The sequence below is a fragment of the Heliconius melpomene genome, chromosome 5, assembly GCF_056956725.1.
Source record: "Heliconius melpomene rosina isolate 202511_hmr_F chromosome 5, ASM5695672v1, whole genome shotgun sequence".
Taxonomy (NCBI): domain Eukaryota; kingdom Metazoa; phylum Arthropoda; class Insecta; order Lepidoptera; family Nymphalidae; genus Heliconius; species Heliconius melpomene.
Window position 1 is genome coordinate 3375685 of NC_140393.1, and position 18381 is coordinate 3394065.

General features: G+C 32.3%; 1 protein-coding gene across 4 annotated transcripts in view; it reads left to right on the forward strand.

Moving 5' to 3' along the window:
• The window catches only part of LOC146538920 (uncharacterized), a 161127-nt gene that overhangs the window by 110903 nt on the left and 31843 nt on the right, over positions 1-18381 (forward strand). For all 4 annotated transcript variants that reach the window (XM_085185810.1, XM_085185809.1, XM_085185811.1 and 1 more), the window contains exons 2-6: positions 5191-5231; positions 8210-8326; positions 9188-9318; positions 14997-15086; positions 17631-17795. In XM_085185810.1, the coding sequence (XP_085041936.1) occupies positions 5191-5231; positions 8210-8326; positions 9188-9318; positions 14997-15086; positions 17631-17795 (544 nt within the window). The remainder of the gene's footprint in view (positions 1-5190; positions 5232-8209; positions 8327-9187; positions 9319-14996; positions 15087-17630; positions 17796-18381) is intronic.

Genomic DNA, 18381 nt, shown 5'->3' on the forward strand with positions numbered 1-18381 from the left:
TGCCGTACAATAAATAGGTCGCACTAATGAACCGTACCTACAGACCTTTTGGAAAATCTATGCTATGCTATATCTGGAAGGTTGCTATATTTTTTTGTAATGTTAAGACACTCCCTTCATCACTTTTAATCCGTTGAAAAAGAAAAAAATCACTACAAAATAACTGGAGAATAGTAACTTTTTAATACTCACATAATTTTTATAACAAAAACCTTAGTCAAAAAATGAAGTTTCATCATCGCTGCCTGCACACAGCAGAGTAGGTAGAGGGCACCTAGAGTGGGCACTTCCTTTCCCACTTTCCATTTTCCATTTTCCGAATTTTGGAGGCATTGCGTGTTGAGTGGCAGAACTTAACGCCGCTCTTTGAAAGGAAATTACATAGAATACAAAACATATATAATGTATATTATCATTTTTCTTAGAGAATTACTTTTTCACCCAAGCTTACTAAACGGCTCTACTAACTTTAACTAAGGCTTTTCCGGTGTACTCCGGAATATATTACCTCGTTCTGAAGCCATTTTTTAGCAAAACTTTTTTATGTCATATCAAATTTTGGCGTCAATAGCTTTTATGATATTTAGAGTATTTTTTGTCATGAATATAAATACTGTCGTATTAATTTTTTGAGGTTCTGCGTGTTGAGTGGCGTAACTCAACGCCGCGCGTTGCGCAGAGCGAATAAATGGAAGTATGAATTTAAATAAATATTTCATTTCCTCGAGTAATATATATATTAACAACTCTGTAATAAACAAACTTATTCGTAGCTTTAAACTGTAACATAAATCTTATTGTTGAATTAATTACCTCGCTTAGTGGAGAGCCTTAAATTAACTAGAGTTCGTAAATATGATACAGTTCCCAAGTTTCTTAAACTTGATTTTCGTTTCTGTCAAATACAATTGTGAAACTAATTAAATTATTTGTATAAAAGGTATATTTCATTTAAATCTTTCTTCTATAAACGTATTTCTAAATAAGTAAATTTTCTAAAGTATTATTGACAATTTATGGTATTATTAATATTTATTAATATTTGCAATTCAGCTTCACATTGTAACATGAATTTAGGAAGTAAGAGGAAATTTTGTGTTCTAGTCTAATTTAGTCTAGTCTACTCCTCTGAGTGAGGATTGAACACACAATTCAACACGCAATACCTCTAGAGTTGGGCGGAAAACGGGAAATGGAGTATCCTAACACTAGGTTCCTTCTACCTACCCTACTATATGAGACGATAAAAAAATCAACTAAGAAAAATGAACGTATAAGCACGTATACAATATTTGTTATAAAGGCCCTAACATCGTCTAACAAGCAATTGAGGCTAGTTTAAAACCCCGGAATGACATCAACCTAGAAATAAATCATCCAATAATAGCCTCATTCCGGAAACGCCGGAGCGATAGAAATTTCGAACCGATTTTTAGAGAAAATGGGAAATGAAGCATGTGAGAGATTTAATATAAGGCCGTTCCATAAATATTAACGATATGATAACGGCTCTGATGTTCACGAATACTAAATTGACGTTTATTTTGATGGAACAAGTAGAAATGGTTTTATATGAAATATAATGAAGCCAGTTGTGGCGCAGGGCCATAAGGGTGACTCGTTAGCGCGACTGGTTATGGGTTCGATCCACATTTGAGAAAAAAGAAATATTTATTTAGATTTTTGTTTTGATTTCTTCGTTCTGGTGTCAAGACAACAGGGCAGCGTTGAGTTGTGCCACTCAACACTCAATGCCTCCAATATTGAGCAGAGTGTCTTACATTAGGCTTAAATACTAGTAGTTCTTAATAATGTCTAAAGAAAAAAAACTATTAAAAGAAATGCATACAATGGATACATACAATGCGCTAGTGTAAGAAAGAATAAACAGTAAAAAAAAATTAGGCTCTCTCTGCCCACCCTGTTACATGCGGAATACAGCGTCAAGATGAACGAAGAAGACATATTACCATGACCTTCGAAAGCATAGTATAGATACTGGAGAAAGGTCACGTAAAAAGCATGAGGACTCTCCAGAGGACATGTATGAAGAGGTTGATGGCAGTGTACGAGGCGTTAGAGGTATGCAGGTACTGGAGCTTTCTCCGCTATTTACTTTTTGTCTCCCTGGCTAGAGATAAAAAAAATAAACATATCAATTAATATTAACTGGAAAAGTGTTCAAACGTTCATGTGTACTATTTATTCTATTTGTTTCTATTGTTTGCCACATAATGTCGGTTCATAGGGTTTTATTATTCTGTTATGTAAAAATATTTATTAGATGTTTTTTGCGTGTTACTTTTTATATGTTTTTTACCTCTACATTTAGTATGAAAGTTTTGTATATTATTCTCAATATAATGTGATTTTTTTTTATATTTAAGTGATTAAATATTTTTCCCTTATAAAATTGTTTTTCTTTACATCTCTGATAATCAAATATTTATGGAATTTTATATTTTATAATATACATTTAATAAATCTATTTTCATAAAATTCTTCTCTCACTTAGAAAAAAATTCTCGAAAATTCCATGGATCAGGAAAGAAACTGAATTTTACATTCCACCCCGTTCACTTGACAAGTTACAAGCTTCTGAGTGAAGCGTTTCGTAAACACGATTCATTTTAAGCCAAAACAAGAAAGGAAAGCTTAAAAGCACTAAGAATAATACTATAAGTTTCTTAATAGAGTTTTGTAGATAAACCATGTATCTTTTTTCTTTTCTATCTTACTTTTATATCTAATTTCCTTGTCACACATAGTTAATAAGAAAAATATGATTTTTATCTTTGCATTATATAATCATTAAAAATGATATAATCATTAAAAAAACATGTAATGTTTTAGAATGTTTTAATATTACTTATTCATGTTTTTGAAGCCAGTCGTGGTACAGGAGTACCAGCGTGACTGACGAGTTGTAAGCTCCATTTCCATTTGGGGAAGTAAAATATTTAATATTTCAAATTGGGGGACGGAAATATCTTAATAATACGTTACCATGTTCCCTTTACTTATTATTATTATTATTTTCATTTTAAACGAACGTGTAAATTTAATGTAAAAATACTATACTCGTATATTAAATAAAATGAAATACTTCCTAAGTGTGTACTCTGCATTTTTGTTTAAGTATATATAAATTCAAAGGAAGAGCAATTTTTCTGCAGCTTATGCACTGCGTCATACTGTATGTCAGCTTTAGCTTCATAGTGAAATAACACGCGTAAAAATATTATATTAAATTTATTTTAGCATATAGAAATATATTAATAAAATAACAAGCTTTATGGCTTTAATTAAGAAAATAATAATTAAACAGCTTCACGCTGTATATACGTATGTAACTTAGTGAACATTCCGTATAATAAATTAATTTTTAACAAAAACAAAAACCGACTTCTAACAACGAACTAAAAAGTGAAAAATAATTATACAAAGATTTTATAATTTTGAAGTCGGTGTCAAACTAATGCTACAACACCTTTACTACAATATCTAATTACTAAGCCTGTTTGTTTTACTTGGCACCATAAAAAAAATATTTTAAAAAAATACAGTCGAATTGATAACCTCCTTTTCTTACAGAAGTCGGTTAAAAAACAACTGGGGAGCCATTTTGATTCAATATGTTTTATCAGGTAGGTCCTACCAGGTAGGCGAACAGAAGATGGCAAAAGAAGTGAACAGAGGACGAAATTTCTTATTATTTGATACATTTTTTAAAGTATTTCTTCTTAGCGCAGATTTTTCATTTCTTAATCTGTTTTTAAAGACTAAACAAGAGAAAGAGTTAAAAGAATCACTCATTTCTCTACAATTATACTTCAGCATTATCAAAACATCGCTTGGCTAGATGAGAACATGCCATAACAACCCATTAGCACTAAAAGCTTTAACAGAGAGTCTTACGTAATCTCGTAGTCCGCTCCATCGGCTTAGTCACCAAAACTCATGCAAGATGGTCCAGAACTTCATTTGAATTAAGTAACTACTGACTGAGAAGTACAAACTAAACTCTTAAGCCTCTAAAATGAAGATATTTAATATAATATATGTACTCGTATATATATGTGATAAATTGTACAATACTAAACTAATACTTCTATTCAAGTCATTCGCATAATTTAAAAGAAGAAACACAACTATGAAAAGAAAACCACATATGTTACTCGTCATATACGAGTAATTTACCAAAAAAAAAATAACAATTTGTACACAAATTAATATGTTTTGCCTCTATTATTCGCATCCCTTAAATATTATTTCTAGGTAAACCCCGAAGATTAACGACACACCCCCCACAATGTATCTCTGAATGAGAAGAATAATTATCCTATTATAAAAATGTCCATCATTTTATAAAAGCTTATATAATACTGTTTAAAAATGTTACGTTATAGTCAATTTTTTTAATATTAAAATCTCTCCACACGCTATGCCTCCGGATTTCGATGGAAATTAGGCAGCAATCTAGGTACACTACACTAGACTCCCTAGAAACAGTGTGAAGCTGGAAAAAAATCTTATACTAGTTATAGTAATATGTAGTTTTTTTGTATTGATGTACTGTAAATGGAGAGAGAATTTTGTTCTCTCTCATGTTAGGTACGTTATATGAAGATAATTAGTAAAACTAGAAAGAATATTAATCATAGCTTAATCCATATTCTCTTCTCTGAAGAAGATTTCTTTCTTTGTAAGCAGAATTACCAATGAGGAGATGCATTAGAAATTCCGCCTGCACTCAAATCCCCTTGTGTTGTACGTACGCTATGTTCAGAATCAATAAGCTATCAATTTTTATGTAAAGTTATACTATATGTTTTATATTTCCTTTATATATGTTTATATAAGGTTGTACTATAGCTTTTATAATTATTTTACGAATTTACGGAACCCTAAAAATTAAAATAAAATTTTAAGTTATTCTTCATATTATAATTTATTCATATAAGAACCAAACGTCAAAATGAGCGAAATTTTAAGCCTTCGTTTCATTTTAATCATATCTCATTAAATAGTAAATTTCAAATGGGAACGACGTACAAGTATTAACGTTTCACAATTTCATTCTGACGTGTTAACGCGTGAAAATCCAACGAGCTTTAGCGTGCAATCGCAAACATTATTCAAAGTGAGCGTGTATAATGTGAAATTTAAAATTCTTTATTTTCTACCCAGGTGGCGGGGCGGGCGGCTCGGGCGTTTCGGTTTCCACACAGGTAAGAATAACAAATCTTTTTTAAAACGTTGATTGAAGGCTCTATTCAAATTCGGTTTACTTTCCCTCTTTATTAGACTTTTGATGATTTTGTTGGAATCGCGGCTTAAATAGACTTTATGGTGATTTTTAGTTTGAAATTGTAAGGCTTGGAAATTATTGTATTATTTTAAAGGTTAAAAAGTACTATAGTTTTGTAGAAATTTTCAATTTATTTTTCATATATTATGAACGATTCAAAATTAAATCTAAGAGTAAAACAAAAAATATTAGATTTAAGTGCAAAAAGTAAATTAAATAACTATATGCTTATACTACATACATTTGGACTCACTGACCAAGATTTTCCCATTCAGAAACTTACTTACTTAAGTCTAATTAATATCGTCGTCGGAAACTAAGGGAAAAGTGATGTTCTAGTTCTCTGGAGAACTAAAGTAGATGACCCTCTAAAAGGGCCAGGCTTAAAGTTTGGCTGCACTTCGAAGAACTTTGTGTAACGTATAGAAGGCACGTTTTGGTAATTTTACTTAATTTTGGGGAAACTTATGAATTAAGAGCCTATGGAAATGATAATGTTTTTTTATTTTTTTTTAACTTCAGTTTATATTTTGTATATAGGGGGGTAGACAGAGGGAACCTAGTGTAAACCTAGTGTAAAGACATTCCATTCGATTTAAGATACTTCCGCTTCCTACTTTCTGTCGAATTCCGGAGACATTGCGTGTAGAGTCCACTAAAATATAATAAAATTAGTATATATAAGTATTAAAACCTGTTGCTAATATTAGTAAGTAGATTAGTAGAATTGGTTCTAAAATAATTTATAATCTCCGAGCAGGAAATTGGTTTCATTGTTGTAAACTGAAAACGATATGCAAATAAAGGCTTTGTGTTGATTTTAAATTGTAATAAATTTGTATACAATTCACTGCAGGAACAGCTTAGACAAAATTGAGCATTTCTGAATAAGAGCCATATTTTTTATTTAATTTAGCAGATTTAAATATTTGATATTTATTAGGTACTGATATCTATCTATATATATAAAATCGAAAGGTCACTCACTCATCACGAAATCACAGAAACTACATGTGCTAGGAATCTCAAATTTTGCATAGGAGTTATTTACAGGACGTAGGTACTCGCTAAGACGGGAATTTGCAATATTCGATTTCTAAGGGGTTGTTTTTGGGGTCGAAAGTTTGTATGAAACTTCTTTACTACAAATGCTAGGAGTCTCAAATTTTGCATAGACGTCACTAGGACGTAGTCATGGAGACAGAAATTAATAATAACATAGTTCACGCGGGTGAAACCGCGAGCGGGCTGCTAGTCTATCTATATATATAAAATCGAAAGGTCACTCACTCATCACGAAATCTCAAAAACTACAAGTGCTAGGAATCTGAAATTTTGCATAGAAGTTACTTATAGGACGTAGGTGCTCGCTAAGACGGGAATTTGCAATATTCGACTTCTAAGGGGTTGTTTTTGGGGTTGAAAGTTTGTATGAAACTTCGTTACTACAAATGCTAGGAGTCTCAAATTTTGCATTGACGTCACTTATAGGACGTAGGTACTCATGGAGACAGAAATTAATAATAACGTAGTTCACGCAGGCGAAGCCGCGGGCGGGCCGCTAGTATATTTATAAAGAAAAACTTGAAAATATATTCCAATAATATCAAGCAGACCGAGGCTATTTTGACGTAGTGGCTTTAAACGCGACGGTTGTATTTTCGATTTTTGTTTTCTTGCTCTGGTAACGAGAACAAACACAGCGTTATGTTTCACCAATCAACAGCGCAATTTTCAGCTTCACGCTGTATCCCGCATGTAGCAGGGTAGACAAAGAAAGCTTAGTGTTAAGACATTTCGTGGAACTTTCCGTTGAATTCTGGACGGACACCAGAACGAAGAAATGAAAATATTAATTACATTTCTTCGAGTAGAAATCGAATTCAAGCTTTTGCGTCAAGTTTTCAAATATTAAAATAATTTTTAACTACCATTCCTGAGGGGAAACTATACCACAAAAACTTTCAAGTCCACCAATTATTAATTAACTAAAAGCTCAAAAATTAGAGTTCATTTTAAATTCGCGAAAATTAACAAGAATCTTATTAATTTGACTTCAAATGAAAGAAAGATTATCCTATTACAAGTCACCGTGGACTCGTTTATTTTTCATTTGAACTTGAAGAATTTATTTCGTTATTCTAAAGAGAGGTCCCGTTTATAGCTGAGGAAATGAAATGAGAGCACGACTCGTTTGAAATTACTTGAAACAAAAACAACAAATGTCACGATATATAATAAAAGTTTTTTTGACATTTTATTAGGAAACGGAAATAGGGGAATAAAATATAAGTAATTCTCATTTTCTTTTCTTTTAGGAACTTACCTTATTGTGGGGTTATGTATTTTATTTTTATTTTTTTTAACTTGAAATTATTTTTTTCTATTATTTTGTACGAGAAATGTACGAGAAAGAAATAGCAGTACGATAATAATACCACAGCTAGTAATTACAAAAATGAGCGTGTACAAACAGACTCATAGAGAAACAAACAAAAATTTAAAGAATCATAGATTTTTGCATTATCAAAAATAATTAGTTAGATTTTATTTTTCATTTATCTTTTATAATTTAATATATAGCAAAATATACTCTAACAACATATTATATGTACTATGAAAATAAAGTCATTTGAAAAGTTTGCAAATTACCAGTTAAATTAATAAAATATTGGGTCACACTAAAGTGTTTAACTTAGCTTATTAACGAAAGTTCAGCAAACTTTGTTTATAGTCCATAGCTTCGGGGGAATGACTTAGTTCTATTGTATTACTTTATTATCTAATTTGATTCATTTACTATGAATAATTTATTTTATTTGTACTATATTTATTGTAATAAATTCTATAAACATTCTATCAAGTAAATTCAATAAATATTTCAATATTTGTTATCAGGCGGACATAGCACATTCAGCGAAGGGCTACGAATCAGAGGATGAAAACGCGGGCAGAAAGCGGCAAAGGCCCACCGACGAGCGGCCAACCAGCAAAACAACGATGTACTCCAAACAGGTAATATTACAGAGTTTTTATATTTATTTTCCAGGTCCAAGATGTATCCAGCGATAGGCTGAAGAATCCTGATGATAAGATCTACTTCCCACTTTCCATTAATTTAGGGAGGCATTTTTTGTGCGAGAACAAAGAAATGAAAATGTCAATTAATAATAATTCATCCCCCAAGTGAAAATCGAACCCGCAGCCAGCCTCGTTGGCGTCAATTAATAATATTCCTAATATGATAGATTATGTTTTAGAAAATTGAATGCTATATAAGAAAACAGTCTCAATCACGCCAACAAAGAGTAATGTATATATATCAGGCTATACCAACTGGGTTGATGGATGATGTTCGCAAACAGTGCAGAAAGCCAAAAAAGGATCCTACGATATATCATAAGATGATAATGTCGAGATCATATAGCTTTATATGAATGGGAATGAAAAATAATAGGTGGAGAAAGTTGAGAAGCTGCAGTACTGTCTTTAGGTATATGTGCGATAATTTTGACTTTGGTTTTTTAGTCATGAGATATATTTATACATATAATAAAATTGCAACTGCTCGCTGTTTGTCCATAGAAGATATAAGGAAAAATCTATTATTGGGTTTGGGCATGAGTGAAAGAAAATCCAAAATTTTTATTCTGTTTGTCGGTTTGTATGTTTATCACGCTAATCACAGAATCGGGTAATTTAAGTGCAGGTTTTAATTAAATTTAAGTGTATCTCTGTTTTTCCTACAATTTTCACTACCATTTTCCCCTACCACTACACCTAATATAGTGAAAGTAAGAATAGGGAGCAAAGTTTATATTGATACTTTATATTGCAATGTTTTTGTAAATAAGCCATATTTTTGTCTGATCCCAGGAGTTCCGAGAGCAATACTGTATCAACAACAAACAATTGGACTTGCTGGAACTGGAAAAGTCCAAGAAGGACAGATTCCTCGGATGTCTGTCACAGTACCACATCGAGAGCCCATGTTCGAGAGCCAATAGGTAACGATTTTTATTTACATAATTTTTTATGTACATTTATCTTTATATTATTAATTAATTGTGTTATAATTTTAAGATATATACAGGGTGGAAGAGGCAGCGCTTCTTTTACTGAAACTGCATATAGGGTAAAATATTTCAAACCCAGAATTAAAAAAAATAATCAAGGTACCTCAACGGTTTGGACGTAGGATTTTTTTTACATTTCACGATTTTTATCCATACCTGTATTTTGTGTCACGCACACATACGTATGCGACGTTGCCACTTTGACAGGTAAGTGTGTGCGTGCCTATATTATACTTTACAAATGGCGTTTTATTTTAAAACGATAATTTTATTATTTGTTTTGTTTGAAAAAAAAACTTTTTCATTTTTGAGAAATATTTTTTTTCCGAATTATATTAGGCTTTTATAGAGTAGTTAAAACTGTGGTTTCATTTAAAGTGGCGCTGACAATTCCACCCTGTATAATACAAAGCTTTATATAATTTTAGCATATAAATTAAGTCCGGTACCTTGTCGAACAAAATAATGGTAATAATTAGGTAACGTTAAATCGTTCTAAAGTATAACTTATACATCAAAATAATTAAGATCGCATTACCCAAAATAACCAAGCAATCTCCATAAATTATTACCTTGATACGTCTTCCTTTGAAAACAACGATTCTAAAGTTAAATTGCCTAGATAATAGATAAAACAAGTTAGAATACAACAGAGAAGCGAGTTGAAAACCATTTAATTCGACCCCCTCCCTTATTTCTCTCTCCTTCCCTTATCTCGCACTCGAAGGTCCAATCCATCACTGCTTGACAAATAAAACAAGTACAGAAACGATTTATTACAAACTAGAGGCTAATAATTTAGCTGTACCATCTAAAACTGGCAAGAGAAGGCTTTGAATATTTTATGGATGAATGGATGGTTCATACTTCTCATGAGGATATAAAAATTGAAAGAACGAGGCCCCAAATAGCATTGTATCAGTACCTTTTTTATTATGTAGCTTCATCACATGTAGGCATTTTGTTAGAATCCACAGAAGCCGATACATTATAAAAATAGTTTGTAAGATACAAGTAAAATATTTTCGTTTGGGGAATTGGGAAAGACTTTGTAATGCTAATTTATGTAATTTACGGTTCGAATTTGATAAATAATACATGTATTACATTTTACACCATTTCTTTATACTTTGATTCTATCTTATTGTTTTTGTTTCACGCTGTATCCCGCAAATAGCAGGGTAGGCAGGGCGCGCCTGGTGTATGACAATCCGTTTCTCACACACCCACTTTCCGTCGCTCGAGGCATTACGTGTTGATGGCGGAACTCAACGCCGCGTTTTGCATTGTCATGTGAGCGAAGAAATAAAAATATTAGTCATTATATAGAAAAGATTTTTTTTTATATTCATAAAGCCTCCAAGTAACTGTCTATAATCCTTAATATTGAAAGTTGTAACGTTTAATAACTTATTTAAGTTATAAATTTAAATTTAGGACCAAAATCAAATTTGTTTACGAAGAGAAGAATATTATGGATAGCAATTTAGTTCAGGATTAATACGCTTAATTTACTTCTGTCAACTCATAATACAGACGCTGAGGGAATCCATCATGTTATTCAATTTAACGTTCATTGGATTAGACGTTTAAGTTATTTATTAATATTTATATGAGAAAACTTGGATAGAGAGGTTATCGTAGCGTATGGGCACAAGGGTGTGACTGTAACGATGGTTGTGGGTTCGATCAACTCGAGGCAATGAATTACTATTTATTAATATTTTCATTTTTTCGCTCTGGCATTAAGGCAAAAGAACGGCGTTGAAGTCCAACACTTAGTGAATAATGTCTAGAGAATTCGACGGAAAGTAGGGGACGTAAATGTCTTAATGGTAAAGAAGTATCTTATAACTTAGAAATCTATCTAATTTTTTTCTGCCTGCCCTATTATACGCCCTATTATACGCAGGATAAGCTTAAAAAAAAATAAAAAAAGAACAATTAATAAAAAAAAACTGTTGATTGATATTTCAACCCACATCGTTTTTATTTTTAACATGACGGTATTTTTTAAATTTCCAGTACGTATGTATTTTAGTCTTATTATATCAAAATTGAACAAAATTTATTTTGTAGATGCTAGAATACAAAAAAGCCTTTTACTTTGTAAAGAAAACAATATCATTCCACAATTTCGTATATTATAGAGCGTCCATTTAATACCATTATATTAGGTCTCTTAACTTAATCAAAGTAATAATAGTAGAAGCTAACCCTATAACATAATTTATTGGATAACATACATTACATTTATTTATAGATAAAATAAATAAATAGAAATATTATGTTAAGAATTCTTCTAATGTGAATACTAAGCGATAACGTTAAAAGATGAAGATGAATAAAGGCCGTCGTTGCGCAGGAGCACACGAGTGTAACTGTAACGTAGCAGTGATGGGTTCGATTCCCATATTTATTAATATTTTCATTTCTTTACTCTGCCTGCCTACCTGCCCGGCGTTTAGCTCCCCCACTCAAAGCGCAATGCCTCGAAAAATTCTGCAGAAAGTGTGGAACAGAATGTCTTAACGCTAGGTTCCCTTTGACTACCCTGGTGTGTGCGGGATACAGCGTCTACTAAACTACTCATCGACTAAATGTTAAATAAAATAATATGTTTTTTTTTCTCTTTTTTAATTTTTAAACTTTTTATACTGCGAGATTTGAACCCACTTCCTATTTTAGCGAACAACAGACATTACAGTCTAAATATTACCTGCGTAATAGTGCATCAATCTAATATCGTAATACTATTAATATTAAACTTAATTAAATTGTCTCGACGTACAACGTTATTTCAATATTGATAAATCGGTTTTAGTATAGACGACAAAATACGAAATAAAATTTAAAGAATATTTTGCCGGCATTGTGGGCAATACACGCGATTGTTACCAGTTCGATTCTCACTTAGGGGGTGTAAATAACAATTTAAAAAATAATGACTTAATTTAATTTTAATTTTTAATTTCTCTAGAACACAAAATAGAAGGGGATATACGGAAGGAAGGAATGTAGGCAATGAAAAAATGACTAAGTAGCTTTCCTAGACATTACCTCCCAGCCCTGCACAAAAAAAAATATCTTCAATATTATACTCATTTGTAAAAGAAAATTAGATATAAAACGAAAAATTTACCAAAATATATAGTTTCTTTAATTAAATAAGAAAAAAAAAGGAAACCCGTAAAACATAGTATATCTGACCTCTAAGTAGATTTTCTCAATGAGCGGTCTCGGGGAGGTCTTAAGGTAACAAATTGTATGTCTTATTATTCTGTCCCCCCATAATGGAATTAGACTTCGAGGGTGCGAGTGATAGTCAAATTTATTAAGTCGTTTTACTTCCTTAAGTATCACAGTTGATTAAAATGTGTGAAATATTGCTTTGGACTTTAAATATTGTGAATGGAAATCTTATTATTTATATTAGCGATTCTATATTTAACTTACGGCGTTGAGTTTCGTTACTCAACACACAGTTCCTTCAGATTTGGCGGGAAATGGGAAATGAAGTGTCTGAACACTCGGCTACCTCTATTTAACCTGCTACGTGCGAGATACAGCCTAGAGTTAAAGAAGAAAGAAATATATATTTAACACAGTGTAATACAGGAATGTACTTATACATTTATATAACTAAATTTATATAAATATTGTTATATTTTGTAAATATAATATCTAATATTTGATATTAGTACAGAAAATACAATTTGTCTCTGTTTTTGTTACAGTGTTCAATGTACATACTACGTTTTGAACTATTTAATATTTTATTCGTATTCTAAAATAAATAAATTATATTTAGTCCGTATAAAGGCAGAGACCATTTTCTTAAGTAAATTTTTAAGGTGAACAAAGACCTGTGTACCTTAATAAAAAATTCTATTTAAAAATATATATCAGTCTTAATGATATATACCACCAATACATACCAAAAATACAAAACTTACTTACTTACTATTTACTTTAAATACAAAATTAACTAAGAACTGAGGTAACAAATAGCTATAAGAAAAACATATGACCACATACCGATTCCATGCAAGAAGCTTATCTTTTTTATAGCTTCGCCTTTTACGATTCATAACGTCATATTATTCAAATTGATACGCTCCCATAAAGATATAAAAGCGAAATAGTTTAACAGAAAAGTGATATAATTCATTTTATATGAATATAAAGAGGACAATGTATCTAAATTTCACCTGGAGTTGAAAACAGATGAAGTTACAGGTTAAAGTTCAGTAATATTAGAGCTCTAGTATATATCGTACATTTGTACATTTTATATGTAATCTGTTGGGAATAATAATCGATATTGTTGCCAGGAATACTGAAAGTTTGAAATATTAAATTATAGTTAGTTGATCGACTTAAATAACTTTGGTAGTTCAAGAGTTTATGTTTATTTTCGAGTTTAGTATCAGAAATTTGTATATTAAAACATTTAATAATTATTCTTATGTCTTTTTTTCGAGGCCGGCGTGGTGCTTGGGCACATGGGTGTGAATGTAACGCGACGGTCGTGGCTTCGATTCCCATTCGTGGGAATTATTAAAAAACCCATACATAGTAGGGTAGGCAGAGGGCACCTAGTGTTAAAATACTCCGTTCCCCGATACTTCGTGCCGAATGAATGCATTATTATTTATTAATATTTTTATTCTTTCGCTCTAGTGCCAAGGCAAAAGACCGGTGTAGAGTTCCGTTTTCAATACTTTGAAAAAATCGGCGGAAAGCAGAGAACGCAGTATGTTAACATTAGGTTCCCTCCACCTACTCTGATATATGCGGGATACAGCGTGAAGTTATTTTTAAAGCCTTTTTTATTCCAATACTCCCTAAAAGTGGATATGGAACTTACAACCAATGGTTCAACAAAGTTATTTACGTATATTCTGCATTACATTCAGCTATTTACTTGCCACCAGCTTGCAGCAGAGCTATCGTAGAACAAACAATATTCACATAACTCACTGTAAATTCCTTTGTGGATTTCGTGTCGACTGGCGTAATCCAACGCCGCACTCCACAACCATTCCAATCAACGCATAAATTTTAAACTCGAATACTTCATGCCACGATGGCGCCTTTGGCAAATTTCAGAGATAGTATGAGAATGTAACTAGAATAATGTTTATTTTGTAAGACTAGTTGTTGCTGGTTGTTTGCTTGGAATTTATCCATATTATTTCATTTATTTTACTAGTATCAATATTTGCTATTAACCAGGAATTAATAGAGAAGTGCTTTATATTTAATTTTTTAACATTATTAAAGTGTCTGGTATATACTTTCCAGGTTCAAATCTCGCTAAATAAGTACTTAACAAATATACATATTATGGCACAAGGGTGTGACTATAACGCGATAGTTGTGGGTTCGATCCCCACTCGAGGAAGTGAAATATTTATTTACGTTTATATTTCCATTTCTTTGCTCTGATGTCGAGGCAAAGCGCGGCGTTGAGTTCCGCCAATCAACACACAATGCCTCCAGAATTCAGCAGAAAGTGTGGAACGGAGTGTCCTAACACTAGGTTCCCTCTGCTTGCCGTTAAACAAAAAAGAAAGAAAAATATTAATAGTAACATTTATTTGCAGAACATCATTTCTATCCGTATGTGTCCGTCGTCGAGTGCCCTCAGATGAGAACCTCAACACCGATTATGCTCCCATACAGCGGTATCCCAGGTAAATTTAATTTTAATAATTAAAACTAACATTCACTTAATATTATTACTATAATATAATATTATTAATATTGTTAATATTTTTACTATTATTTTATTAATAAGTACGTAAACGCGAAAGGTTATGGATTCGATTTCCACTCGAGGAAATTAATTTTCTCATCCATTTTCTTGCGCTGGTATCGAGGAAAAGGGCGTCCTTGAATTACGTCACTCAACATGTAATGCCTTCAGAATCAGGCGGAAAGTGAGGAACCAAGGTTCCCAAGGTCCCTCTGCAAACCCTGCTGTGTGCGAGATAGGTACAGCATGAAACTAAACAAAGTTCTATACTTCAAAGAATAAATAATAAAAATAAATATTGAAAATAGATTTCACATGTTCAATATTTGAAAATGTAATTATATTAATTTAAAACAAATTAAGTTAATTGAATAAATTAATGTTAGTGTAATTGATAGAATTTAATGCAATTATCAGTTTTAAATAATACGAGTGTATTGTCAGTTCATAATTATGTGAATTTATGATAAAATGATAATTATGTTAAATATTATATAATAAACCAAGTCGAGAAAGAAATAATAAAAACATTTTTCCCGCATCACTTGGTAGACAGAGGGAACCAAGTGGTACGATACTCCTTCTCCCACTTCCCACGTAAATTTCGAGTAATTGCGTGTTCATTTACCCGGGTGAGGATCGAGCCCACAATCAACGCCTTTATATCGGACGTCATCCCACTGTGCAACAACGGTGTAAAGAGTAAGAAATAATGTTTTTACGAATGTAGATAAAATATCACTGTAAAGGTTAGGTTTAGGGTTCGATTACCACTCGAGGAAATGAAATATTTAATATTTTTCAAAGCGCGGCGTTGAGTTACGTCACTCAATATGCAATGCTTCTAGAATTCAGCAGAAAGTGCTTACTTCAGCAGAAAGTGCTACTTACACTGCTATATGCGGGATAATGCGTGAAGCCAAAAAAATATATAAATAAATACATCATCTCTGACATCGACTTAAACATTTAAATTATATTTTTTTAGTTGTATGTCGTTACATGGTTAAAATATTTTGCTTCAAAAATCCATCGATCAATCAAAATTTCGCAATATTAATATGTAGCTAGTCAGTTGATAGCTTTATAATACGTCAAAGCTTATAAGTATGAAAAGCTCGTAATATGAATTTGGTCGTAAACTTTGTATACCAATCAAGACATTATCCATACCTATATTATAAATTCGAAAGTAACTCTATCTGTCTGTCTGTCTTTTACGCAATCAGGGCCAAACCGCTAATTTAATTGTGATAAAATACTCATATAGAGATACTTGAGGGTCTCGGGATGAACATAGGATACTTTTTTCTCATATTTGTAATGTTTTCGATATATACCAATATATTAAAACACTTATTAATTTGACATGCAATTTATTCCGCCATGTTAATAGCAACCGTCGCTAAGCGACCGTTGCTAAGCAACGATTTGCAAAGTTTGTTGTTAGAAAACGTCACCCAAAATGAGCTTGCTTAACGCATCTCTCTATTGAAAACTGAAAGTAATTTCATAAATATATTTAATAAATATTCGTATAGTTCAAGCGGGCGTAGCCGCGTTCGGGTCCACTAGTTAGTTAATATATAAAATAGGCTTGAGGCACAATGTATGCCTGTAAACGCGATAGGCTGTGGGTTCGATTACCGCTCTAGGAAAAAAAATCTTTTAAATTAATATGAAATATTTAATACACAACAGGATTGGCAGAGGGCACCTCGTGTTAAAACATTCTCTTACCCACTTTCCGTTGAATTCTAGAGGCATTGCGTGTTAAGTGGCGGAGTTAAATATCGCGCTTGGCCTCGACACCAAAGCGAAGAAATTAAATGTAAATGTAATAAATATTTCATTTGCTCGAGTGCTGATTGAACTCACAACCAATCGCGTCTATCATATATTAGTATCTATTACCTCAAGCCTATTTTTTATATATATTAAAAAAACATATATAAGAAGAAACTTATAATAAATCAAATTATATATGTACCTATACCCTTATAAAAAATACATCAAGATATCCCCGTGGAACCCTCGTTAAGTGACGATGTGATCAATAGGGATTCACGCGGGGGTTGACAAGTGACGTCCCTCGCACGGAGGGTTCCTTTTACAGTCACGTTCTTAACAAACGTTAGATAATTGCGGTCTATCGTCCTTTTGTTTGAAGATTTTATGGAAATATGTGTGTTTTTAGCTGTTTATAGGGTACCTAATTATTTAATTGATTTAGTAGTTAGTTTATATTGATGTTTACTATTGTGTCTTAAACAATATAACAAACTACAATGCTTAATAGATACTTTTATTAACTTAAATTAACGCTGTTATCCCGCACACATCAGTGTAAGCGGAGAGAACCTAGTGTTGCCCGTTTCATGCTGAATTCTGCGGGCGTCGCGTGTTGAATGATGGCATTTCCATAACACTATTATAATTAAATATACTCGTATATCTTTAAACAAATTTGGTAATTCCCAAGGTTCGGTCAGCCAGCACCAGTTCCGGCCGAGGTGTGCGCATACGACGCAGAGCTGGAGTGCTCGTACTTCCGTAGGCGTCCACGGTCCGTGTGCAGCCAGCCTGACCCCAAACGCTACACCTGGATGCCAGAGGATGAAGACTTCACTCGGATGGAATGGCCACAGTATGCAATTGTTTTTTTTTTGTGGTGGAATTGAAAATATTTTATTTCCCCGAATGGGAATTGAACTTAATGGCACAAAGTGTGCTGCAAAATCGACTGCTTGATGTCGGGGTGAAGCTCGTCGTTGAGTTCCGCTCCCAACACACAATGCCTCAAAAAATTCGACGGAAGGAGGGAAACGGAGTGTCTTGACCTAGGTTCCCTCTGCCTACCCTGCTGTGTGCGGGATAAAGCGTGAAGCTGATTTGATTTATTTGAATTTATACAATACAATTTTACATAAACTAAAACCATAGTCACTTTGTTCGTTACCAACAGAATTAAAAATTTACATTATTCAATGTAAAATATTGACAGTGTCGCTTAACAATTTTATACTTAAGTATTTGTATTACGAGTACCTTAGAAATTTACATAGTATTACAGAAGTCCTTTAAAATATTGCTTCAACTTCTAATTAATTCACTAACGCCTACTATTATAATGAACTGGTGCTAGAATATACAAAATATTTACATATATTGAAGCCTGTGTGTTATTCTTATATATGTATAAACTATATTAATGTACAAGCTATTGTGACGTA